The 12438-nt window shown below is 44.0% G+C and overlaps 1 protein-coding gene across 1 annotated transcript in view; it reads right to left on the reverse strand.

Moving 5' to 3' along the window:
• Positions 1-5004: 5004 nt before the first annotated feature.
• TYRO3 (TYRO3 protein tyrosine kinase) overlaps positions 5005-12438 on the reverse strand; it is a 73463-nt gene continuing 66029 nt past the window's right edge. Inside the window, exon 20 of the mRNA XM_059721347.1 lies at positions 5005-8008. Within this exon, the coding sequence (XP_059577330.1) occupies positions 7633-8008 (376 nt within the window). The 3' untranslated portion in view covers positions 5005-7632. The remainder of the gene's footprint in view (positions 8009-12438) is intronic.

The raw sequence follows: 12438 nt of genomic DNA on the forward strand, positions 1-12438 counted from the left end.
TAGATCCTGTAGCAACCGGGTTTCCACCATGCCTTCGGGCAGTTGCTGCTGCTGCCATTCTTGTAGAATCATCTGCAAATATTGTTCTAGCCTCGCCCTTAACTGTTGCCGTACCCCACTCAGTGGCCGCACTTCTTTTAAAAACCAAAACCCGGCACCTTTCAAATGCTTAACTAAATATGAAATTCTGCTACTTTCTGCGGCCCACATTACTTTAGTTCAGTGCCCTGTACTTAATCCTGCTTCCTTGTTACCTGCACCTTCTGATGGCGAGCCTCATGACTGCCTCGCTGTTACCACTCATTTAAACTTTACCCCGGGTTGATCTTAAGGACATTCCCATTCCAAATGCTGATCTAGTCTTGTATGTTGATGGGTCCTGCCTAAGAAATTCCAAAGGCTCTCTTGTTGCAGGTTATGCTGTATGTTCCCAGCCTGAGGTACTCAAAAGTAATTTTTTACCTTCTGTCTATTCTGCCCAAATTGCTGAACTTGTTGCCCTCACTCATGCCTGTACCCTTGCTAAAGGTAAAACTGTTAATATATATACATACAGATTCACATTATGCCTTTGGTGTTGTCCATGATTACGGGCAATTATGGAAACAACGTAGGTTTCTTACCTCAAATGGCATACCCATTCATAATGGTTCTTATGTAGCCGCCTTATTAGATGCCCTTCAATTACCTGTTGCTGTTGCTATTATTAAATGTGTTGCTCATCAATCTTCCCAGGATGAAGTTATGCATGGAAATACTCTGGTTGACTCTGAAGCCAGAGCTGTGGCCCTTTCACCCCCTCAGGCTGAGCAATTGTTCTTTTCCCATACCTATGAGCAGTCTCCTATTGCAACTCTTCATGATGTTGCACTTCTCCAAGATCAGGCCGCAGATTCTGAAAAAGACACCTGGAGACTGCATGGGTGCATATTACACCCTGACCACCTTTGGTGGTCCCCGGATGGCCACCTGGTTGCGCCCAAGGTCTTACTTCCCTACTTTGCTTGCGTGTACCATGGAGTGGCCCACGTGAGCAAAGAAGGGATGATCACAGATATTCAACCTGATTGGTGTGCTCCAAATTTTCCTTCCATAGCTCAGCACTACTGCCAGGCTTGTCCTGTGTGTCAAGCCCATAATGTAGGCAAACCTGTTAAAACTAAGAAAGCCGCACATCCCCCACCTTAGGGACCATTTGTAAATATTCAGATTTACTTTATACAAATGCCGAAATGTTGTAAATATCAATATGTACTTGTTATAGTTTGTATGTTTTCAAGTTGGATTGAAGCCTAACCTGTGACAAGAGCCGATACTAAAGCTGTCACTAAAATCCTTTTAAAGGACCTTATCCTGCAATTTGGAATCCCACTTACCATCAATAGTGACACGGGATCTCACTTTACTGGGCAAATTATGCAAGAAATATGTAAAGCCCTGCAGATTCGAGAGAACTTTCACTGCCCTTATCACCCACAGTCAAGAGGTGCTGTAGAGAGACAAAACGGGATACTGAAAAATAAACTAGCAAAAATCTGTGCTGAGACTGGTTTAAAATGGCCAGACGCTCTACTATTAGCATTAATGAGCATGAGATCCACCCCTAATCGGAAGACTGGACTCAGCCCACTTGAAGTCCTGATGGGGAGACCTATGCAACTTCCATCCTCCCTACCCTTACCACCTTCTCAGATTAACATCCACTTAGCTGATGATCTTGTATTACAATATTGTCAAGCATTAATGAAATGTGTTAAGGCCTTTCGTTCACAGGCCCAAGAAGCTTTACCCAGACAGCCTAAAGAAGCCTGCCATTCCTTACAGCCAGGAAATTAGGTTAATGTAAAAATCTACCAAAGCAAATCAGTTTTAGAACCTCGCTGGAAAGGTCCGTTCCAAGTTCTTCTCACCACAAACACTGCAGTAAAGTGTCAGAGACTATCTACTTGGATCCATGCATTACACTGCAAAAAGACTGTTCCTCCTGACGAAACCAAGTATTAAAGATTAAGACTCCAAGAAAAGAGTCCATTAATAACCGAACATGGAGTCCCTCCTGCTAACTATTTGTATTGGACTTCTAAACCTGGCCTATGGAAATTTTTTTGGTCTTTAGTCAACCAAATTAGGATAGACTTAAATGTCTCTTGTTGTTTGATATGTAGTCATGTCTCTACCCATTCTACCGGAGGGATACCCATGATACCAGTACCCTTGAATGCAACCCAAATGTCAGCTCCTTATTCACCCTTTCATGGGAACAAAACTTGGCAAGATATAAATTGTAACCAAGCTGACTATGTATGACTAGCTTATGCCACCCCTGGAAAGTTTTGTTGGACCTGTAATAGATCTCATATTGCAGTAGGAGTCAGTAAGTGTGAAGAAGAATTTAAGGTAAATGGTGCTTGGCTCTCTAACGGTTCCTGGATACCCAGTTATCTCCCATTTCAGCTGGATATTTAGGTTATTATTCAGTATGGATGTTAAAACCAGTTTGTAACTTTTCGTTTACTGCACTAGCTGGTCACTATTTTGTATGTGGAGATAAGGCCTATAAAAATCTTCCTTCTGGTTGGGGAGGAACATGCTATGTCTCGGCAGCATATCCTGCCTTTACTATTAGATCTCGCTTACCTAAAGGAAGAATTCGCAATGTTCGTGAACTCACAGAAAATCAAAGGTTTTGGGGTATAATGTTCCCCAACTATGGCGCAGGCTTAGCTACGTCTGAAATAAAGAAAGTTGCAGTATCCCTAGAGAAAATAGCTAATGCTACTGCCATTGGTTTTCATGAAATAAGTAAAGAAATGAAAGAAATGAGACAAATGACTCTACAAAACAGACTCGCCTTACATTATATATTAGCTAGCAAAAGAGGTGTGTGTCCTTTGATAAAAACAGAATGCTGCATTTATATACCAGATGCTTCTAGTGCTATTGAGAACCAGGCCAAAATTATTGAGAAAGAAGCTGCTAAACTACAACAAACCGATCAATGGAGTCTTTGGGACTGGTTTGGCAGACTTGGAGCCAAATTATTTTATATCACAATCATGGTCCTCAGGTTTGTTCTCTTCCTACAAGTATTCCTTTTGTTGCTACGCAATTGTAACCTTAGTGCATCCCACAAAAGACGCAACAGATATGTCTAACGTGATGCAGGGTCAATTGAGATTAGTTTCAGTTGTTCTGAAAGGAGCACTGGAAGATACTCTACCTAAGAGCAAGTTTCACTGTGCCTCGAAGGATGCATAAGTCAGACTGTTCTCCCATTAGCTCACTTGCAGTCTGTTGCCCAACACACGGTTACAAAATCTCATCGGTTGTACTGTAAGTACAAAATGGGGGAATGTGGAAGAAGAAAACCCTAGGCCTTAATTTCTGCTGACTTCTTTCAGCTAGTGCTTGCCTTTTCCTGGCTATTTTGCAATCTGCTCTTTCTCCCGCCCTTTTCCCTTGTTGAGCTGAGTAGGCCTATGAGGTCAATAGGTCAAACCACAGTTTATGCCCTCTTGCAGCTTTCTGGTCCAAAGCAGTTTTTTGTTTGACTTGTAATATCTTGCATCATGTGACCTGAATTGAAACATAAAAGCTTGCTTTAACTGTCTGTTGGGGGGGCATGAGGAACTGATAAGAGGAAGCTCTGTCTGTTCAATGTCCTCCCCTGCAGCTGCTTGTATAATAAAAAGTCTCTGACAACTTCAAAACCAAACAACAAAGTGAAGCTTGTTTCTTCCACACCAGGAGCAATAAACTCTGAAGTGATATGCACCGGTGTTTATTATGTCTCATTAATTGCATGTATAGATGTGCCCACTGACTTCAAAAAGAACAGAAGCAGACTGTCTATACAGCTTCTAAAAATCTTACATTTGAACAGCTCACAGGGCAGGTGAGGTTGTCTGGAATCTCTCTGCTTTCAATCCAAAAAATGCACCTGGAGGAGTCTGAGGCATGACAGTCTTTTCCAGTACTCTGTATGAAATACTCTCTCTTCAGCCTGCCCTTCTGAAGCCCTCAGCTGCTGTGTTCTGCATATGGTACAGGGCCTTTCTTAATAGACAATTTCCATTCTTCCCAAATTTTCCCTTCTCTCCTCCCTCTTCTATCACCTACTCTGTTGTTTGGCTCATTTTTTCCTGCGTTTTGCACCTGGGTCAGCCTAGTTTGAAAGCAAAAGAATTGTTTCATATTGTTAACCCTGTCCAAGATATATGAGACTAGGAGATGGAGTCTTAACCAAAACAAAAACTGAAGCAAACACAGTATATACCTGGGATGTCAGCTTTACTACAAAGCAGATGGAGGTTCTGCCACAATCACAGCTCATACCTTCCCCTCACTATGCGAGGTAGCAGGCAGAGTGCATGTGATCAATGTGCTGGATGCCAAAGAAGGAAAAAGAGAAAGTTGAATCCTTGTACTTGAACTGCAGGAAAACTAGAGTCCTAACTGTATTACATTTGGGTCACTTACCTCAGCAGCTGTAATTTTCAGATGAATGCAGCCTTCATTCAAGAGGGCTGATAATGAGGCAAATCCAGGTACGAAGACTGGATTTTCAACAGACTGGCTGCAGGAAGATTTGGGAGTCTGAGCTGAGATTCTGTATCCTTGAATACCATGAAATCCATCCCCAGAGGAGCTCTGTTCATTCTCTCTCGAGATTTGGAAGAAAAGCTGGGCTTGACCTTCCTCTATTTACAACAACCAGCCATAGCCCATCAGAGAACAGGGTCCCAACAGCCACAGCTTCTACAGTATCAAGGCTGAAGTAGCACTGAGTGGCCTGGGAAAGCTGCAATGTCCTTTTCCCCATTCTAACCCCAGGAAGCACCTTGCTTATTTCAGGTAGGGTGTGGGGAGGAAGATTTGTCTTGACCTGTTTTTATGAGACTGAGAGGACTCACGTGCCAGGCCAACAAATTTAACCAATGTCCCATTCAAGTGAGCAGACACTTTAAGAGCAGCATCCCAAATTCTGCAGATAAAAGCTGGGACTCCGACACAGTACACATTTTATTGTTAAAAAAGCATAAAAACTAATGACATGCTTCCAAGAATTAGATTCTATATTTACATCTGCCCTCCCCAGGAGGCTGCACGGAGTTTAGCCTTCAGCCCTTACAACAAATACATGCACCCCTGCACGGGCTTTGTGGTAAAACAATACTCCTTGTTACATGTTATTTTTTCACCTATGCCCTGGGTTTTCTTGTAAACTGGATTTAAAAATTGAGATTATCTGGTGTATAAGATGATGCACGTCATACTAATGACTGAGTTACTGTTCAATACTTCTGGGAGGCATCGCTAGGGCATCGTTACTTTTGGGCTTCAGTTTAAGTAGATTTAAAAATATGACACAGAAAAGCTCCAGCCAAACCCTCAGATCCAAACTACCCCAAGCTTTGAGTGCTCTAAACCAGGGGTTGTCAACCGGGTGTATGCATACCTCCAGGGGTACTTGAGAAGGCCCAGAGGGTACACGCGGATGGGCAGGGACAGAGCACCACCATGCATCATCCTGCACTGTCGTGCAGGCACCACCCACCCAGCTGGACACAGGGGGCAAGGGAAGCTCACATGCAGCAGCTGCTGCTGCTCCGCATTCGGCCACGGGCAACCCGACCTCCTTCCCCCCCGGCATCTGGCTGCCAGGGGTACATTGCTCCATGTCTGGCCGCTGGGGATACACTGATCCAAAAAGGTCGAAAACCCCTGCTCTAAACCAGCAGTCAGCAATGTTTCAGAAATGCAGGCCAGAATGACCTGGCGTGCGTCTGAAGTGGGCTGCTGTTCCCACCTGATCAATGCCATTGCTTTTCCCCAACACCTTACTGTGGCACTGGTGCAGGTCCCAGCTGCCCAACCCCAGTGCAGCTCCCTGCTGCCTGGTCCCAGCATGCCGCTGAAGCCCCCTGGATTCGTGGACTATATGTTGCTGATCCCTGCTCTAAAAATTGATTCAAAGTAGATCCAAATTTTGGAGTCTATCCCCATCTTTACAATGGGCTGAATGAAAATCTCGGACACCAAAGTTTGGACTGTTCACTTTCTAGATCTGCATTCAAATTATGCATCTTGCTTCCACCATTATCAAGTCATTAAAAATATAAACTGAATTTTGCAGCATTCATTCCCAGGGAAGAGCAACGTAGAACCTTAAGTCGCATGAACCTGTGGAAGTCTTCAGAATGCAGGAAATTAAGAGAAAAAAATCAAGGCCTAGTAAACATTCAGATAACCCGGGTAAGGTGTACTGCAATTTCCCTGCAAGTATTGGGAAATGCTGCACAAAAACACTCACTGATTTACATTAAAATATTAAATTATTAAAAACATACATAAACCCTTCGCAGTTATAATGATCAGACATGCCAATTTGAGGGAAGAAAACCTCATAGTCAAAATACAACTTTCTCCCTGCCTTGATGTTTGCAGTGATACTTGTGAATGCTCCAGTGTCAGGCTGATCTTTTACAAGACGCCAGAAGTCAGGAACGCCAGTGGTTCTCAAATATTTTTCATACTGAGGACTACTTTTTAGATAGAGCTCTCCCCCTTGTTGGCCCCTTTCCCACCAACATTGATCCCACACCTACTCTTCTGTGCCTTCAGTGTTTGGTGATGTGAAAAAATAATCAGGCAGTTAAAAAGAAGATATTTATCTATTCTCCTTTAAAAGCAAATGCTGGAGCCTGCTCCTACTGAAGTCCACACTTGCTTACAGACCCTCATTCTCTCTTTCCACCGTTTCTTTCCTCATCCTGAGTGTAACACTTTATATTCATTAGTACCGTTTCCCCCACTGCTGCCAGCCCCACTCTGCACTACTCTCATTAGATTCCTTTGCAGTTGGATTCTGTTGTCATGCATGTCAGACCCCCAACTTCCATTTTTAATCTCAGCTGAAAGTTTGATCAGGGCTAAAATTAACAGGCGCACTGGGTAGAGAAAGGGGCTGGCTTTTTGTTGGTTTCAATTTAGTTGCTCACAAATGCGCCAGGAAAATCTTAGAGAGCCCTGGACTGGGCTGTGTCTAGCAACAAGTGTCACTGCTCGAAAATGCCAGATGTTTAATGTCTTGGCTGGATAGAAACAGCTCTGCAGAACACAGTTTGAGAACCACTGAGGTAGGTGACAGGTCTAGACAGTACTGCTGAGTGAACACAAGGGGGCTTTTCTTCCCTTATGTCCTGAATGACCGTGTAAATTGCTAGTGCTTCTAGATGTACCAGTCCCAAACTCACACACCTGGAGTGGAAAAAAAACACCCACAAAGTAGTGAGCACTGGTTGACTAGCAGGTACAGTACACTCTGTTCCAGCAGCCAATGAGAATTAGCTGAGCACAAGCTCTCATTGGCTGCCATTGCTCTGAAACCACTCCCATCTGATGTGATCAACCTTTAATCCTACCCCCACATAACCAGAGGGTGAGTATGATTTGTGATCTTCCTGAGCTGTCCACAACTACAGCTCAAACAGATACTGGCAACTTGTGCTCCTTAGAAGCATCCCACCACTGGCTTTATAAAGCAGTGCAACATGGTAATACAGCTGCATACATCCCTTCTTGGGGAAATGGAGTGTCTTTTTTTTTTTTTTTTTTTTTTTTTTTTACAGGCTAACAACTCTTTTCTCCTTCCAACTCCAGCTCATGCAGAAGGCTCCTGGCCTCCCCTTCAGCTGCATCTGAATGTCTTTCACCTTCAGCATCATTCCCAAGGCACAGAGGGCTCATGATGTAACGGTAGTTACTAGTGACAGCAGCAGCTGCTCCAGCAACATTCTCTTCATTGTCCAAATCTCCAAATGAAGTGTGCAGGGCAGGGTCACACCCAGAAGCCTCTTTGTCTGTCCCAATGTTGACATACAGAGGATCTTGACTGGAAGAGAGTGTAGACATTCTCCCCCGAATCATTTCCAGCTGTAATTTCAGCATTGCAAAGCTAGGTCTGAACTTGGGCTCAGGATGCCAGCATCTGCACATAAGATCATAGCTGCAATGCAAACAAAATAAAAGAGAGCTGAAAAGTATAGAAGCCATCTGCCTCCATTCTTAAAGAGAGTCTGTGTTCAATGTAGACTGCCCACTAGTAGAGATTAGGAGCACTATCAGCAAACAAACACAATCCAATTCTTCACTCAGTGGCAGGTATGCAAATACAGTTTAGGGCTTCATCACACTTCTAATGCACTGGACCATGGTAGAGTGATACAATTCTGCCTTATCTCCATGAAAGCCCTGAGGAGAATTCTGATATACAACCAAAAATCTCTGTAGGCAAAATGAATCCCCAAGCAGCCAGATCTACAGAGGAGCCACTCAAAATTCGAAAGAGAAGGTTCACAGAATTTCTCTGGGCAGAGTTTGGGTTAAGTGGATCAAAGACAGGGTGATGATGAAGAAGGGGATATTTTAGTTTTGGTGTGTTAAGAATCTTAGTATGGTTATTTGTTCAATTTGAATCATAGGTATTTTTTAAAAACTAGGCTGGATGTGCCACTACAGCACTGGAGCTATTTAGACACATGCATTTTTGTCAATTGACAACTACAATTAAAACAAAAAAACCCCACAAAACACTGTTCTCCAGAATCTAATCACAAAGGTCATTCTGCTCAAGTTTTGTACAGGGTAAGAGAACATGGCTTCTAATTTGAGGAAGAAAATCAAATTCTAAGTCTCCTGACCTGTTCCAAATTGTTTGCGTTTTAAATAAAACAATTGCTGAGAAGAAGTGGGTTATTTATGGTGCTTAAAACAAAATGAAAAAGGCCAATCAGACATAGGTGTTTTTTAATTAAAGTTTCATTTACTGATACTGATTGGCACAAACTAAATGGAACAGTTAGTAACATATTTTTTATCTGTTAATCTGTTCATTAAAATGGGCATGTTTTATTATCTCAGCAATGGATAAGAAACATTATCATTCCAAATTCTGATCTAATGCAGATGAAACTGTGAGAAAACAACAGAAGCCATGCTTTTAGAAGGCATGAGTTATTTCTAGTAAGAATAATAGAAGGTTCTCTCTAAATGCAGGATGTAGTCATGAAGGCCAGAGCACAATTGGAGTTGCAACTAGCAAGGGATGCAAAGGGTAATGAGAGGTTTCTACAAGTATGTCAGTAACAAGAAGACTATCGGGGAAAGTGAGAGTCCCTTACTGAATGGGGGAGGTAACCTTGTGACAGAGGATACAGAAAAAGCTGTAGTACTCAATGCCTTTTTCACCCTAGTCTTCACAGGCAAGGTCAGCTCCTACACTATTGCAACTGGCAGCAGAGTTTAGGGAGGAGGTAAGCAACCCTCAGTGGTGAAAGAACAGGTTAGGGACTACTTAGAAAAGCTGGACACATGCAAGTCCATGGGGCTGAATGGGATGCACCTGAGGGTGCTGAGGGAGTTGGCTGATGTGACTGGAGAGCCACTGGCCATCATCTTTGAAAACTCATGGCTATCAGGAGAGATCCCAGATGACTGGAAAAGGGCAAACATAGTGCCCATATTTAAGAAAGGGAAAAAGGAGAATCCAGGGAACTACAGACCAGTCAGCCTCACCTCAGTCCCTGGAAAAATCATGGAGCAGATCCTCAAGGAATCCATTTCTAAGCAGTTGGAGAAGATAATGATTAGGAACAGTCAGCATGGATTCACCATGGGCAAGTCATGCCTGACCAACCTAATTGTCTTCTATGATCAGACAACTGGCTCTGTGGATGCGGAGAGACCACTGGATATGCTATACCTTGACTTCAGCAACGTTTTTGATATGGTCTCCCACAACATTCTCGCAGGCAAGATGAGGAAGTATGGGCTGGATGAATGGACTGTAAGGTGGATAGAAAATTGACTGGATCATTGGGTTCAGAAGGTAGTAATCAATGACTTTATGTCTAGTTGGCAGCTGGTATCAAATGGAGCGCCCCAGGGGTTGTTCCTGGGGCTGGTTCTGTTCACTGTCTTCATCAATGACCTGGAAGATGGCATAGAGTGCACCCTCAGTAAGTTTGCAGATGATACCATGCTAGGGGGAGTACTAGATACACTGAAGGGTAGTGCTAGGATTCAGAGAGTCCTAGACAAATTGGAAGATTGGGCCAAAAGGAATCTCATAAGGTTCAACAAAGACAAGTGCAAGGTCCTACACTTAGGATGAAAGAATCCCATTCACCAGTTCAGGGTGGGGACTAACTGGCTAGGCAGCAGCTCTGCAGAAACAGACTTGGGGGTTATAGTGGATAATAACCTGAATATCAGCCAGCGGTGTGCCCTTATTGCCAAGAAGGCTAATGGCATACTGGGCTGCATTGGTAGGAGTCGACAACTAGATCTCAACAGGTTACAGAGATGGGTGGATGAAAATAGGATGGGTTTCAATACAGACAAGTGCAAGGTGTTGCACCAGGGGAGGAAGAACCAGCAGCATACCTACAGGCTGGGGAACCCCCTTCTTGTCAGCACAGAGGCAGAGAAGGATCTTGGAATTGCTACTGATTCCAAGATGAACATGGGCCACCAATGTGGGGATGTGGTCAGGAAGGTTAACCGCACTTTGTCATGCATCCATTGATGCAACACGAGCAGGTCCAAGGAGGTGATCCTCCCCCTCTATGCGACAGTGGTCAGGCCACAGTTGGAGTACTGCGTCCAGTTCTGGGAGCCGCACTTCAGGAGGGATGTGGACAACATCAAGAGGGTCCAAAGGAGGGCCATTCACATGATAAAGGGGCAGCAGGGCAGGCCCTACGAGGAGAGGCTACGGGACCTGAACCTGTTCAGCCTCCACAAAAGAAGGCTGAGAGGGGATCTGGTGGCCACCTATAAACTTGCCAAGGGGGACCAGCAGGCAATGGGAGAGTCCCTGTTCCCCCAAGCACTACCGTGGGTAACAAGGAACAAAGGCCATAAGTTGACTGCGAGTAGATTCAGGTTAGATATCAGGAGGCACTACTTCACTGTCAGGGCAGCTAGGAGATGGAACCAATTTCCAAATGAAGTGGTGCTTGCCCCTACACTGGGGGTCTTCAAAAGGAGGCTAGACAGCCACCTAGCTGGGGTCATTTGACCCCAACATCCTTTCCTACCAATGGCAGGGGGTCGGATAAGATGATCTGCTTAGGTCCCTTCCGACCCTACCAACTATGAAACTACGAGTGCTGCCAGCAGGGTGAGGAAAGTGCTCTATTTGGGACTGATGAGGCCAAATCTGGAGTAGTGTGTTCAATTTGGGGCTCCCCACTACAGAAAGGATGTGGACAAATTGGAGAGAATCCAGTGGAGGGCAACTAAAATAGTGAGGGGGCTGGAGGACATGACTTATGAGGAGAGGCTGAGGGAACTGGGCTTAGTCTAGAGAAGAGAAGACTGAGAGGGGATTTAATAGCTGCCTTCAACTACGTGATGAGGGGTTCAAAAGAGGATGGAACTAGACTGTTCTCAGTGGTGGCAGATGACAGAACAAGGAGCAACGGTCTCAAGTTGCAGCAAGGGAAGTTTATATTAGATATTAGGAAGAATTTTCTCACTAGGAGGGTAGTAAAACATTGGAACAGATTATCCAGAGAGGTGGTGGAGCCTCCATCCTTGGAGGTTTTTAAGACCCAGCTAGACAAAGCCTTGGCTGAGATGATCTAGCTGGGGATGGTCCTGGCTTTGAGCAGGGGGTTGATCTAGATGACCCCCCTGAGGTCCCTTCCAACCCTAATTTTCTATGATTTTGTTTCAGAGGGATGTGAAGAAATCAGCAGAGTCCTTACTGTTGGAATAACCAAGCTGAAAATGGCCTTTCTATTCTAGACACTCTGCAACTACAAAGAGAAGTTCCTCAAGTCATTTATCAGCCACAGTAGCACTCATGATTTTTTGAAGTTGAATGTGGATTAAACTTCAGTTACTGCAGCCAAAGTCATTTGAATATTGGTGTGGATTAAAGTCATTGGCACAATAATTGGGGAGTGGGAGCTATCAGCTCTACTCTAACTTCTGCTTCAGCAGGCAAATCTCTGACAGTTCACTAGCTGAATTACCATATGTTTGCCCTCCATCCTGCTATGCCTCTCCTGGCACTCATTTAGCTAGAGTACAGCCAATTCTATTGTTCTCTTTTCTCCCTGTGCATCATACACAAAATTGGCATTTAAATTTCTATCCCTTTATTGTTGCCAATCCTGCAGGAAAAGGGAACAAAGTGTTATCTTAAAGTGCTGGCAGTGAAAGCCGACACAAACACAAACCAACCTAGTTTAGAGCTGCAGACTGAGCAAATTTGATAGCGTGTTCATCGAGGAAAAAGGACCTAGCATTGTCTGAAGCATGGCAATTTTTACTTGACCAAATCCTGACTACTTTTTATTGTTCTTTATTCTGTAGCACCAGATTATGTATATTTTCTGGCTTTGTTGTCTAAGTTAAACAATGGTA

This window comes from Alligator mississippiensis, chromosome 2, assembly GCF_030867095.1.
Source record: "Alligator mississippiensis isolate rAllMis1 chromosome 2, rAllMis1, whole genome shotgun sequence".
In the NCBI taxonomy this organism is placed as follows: Eukaryota; Metazoa; Chordata; order Crocodylia; family Alligatoridae; genus Alligator; species Alligator mississippiensis.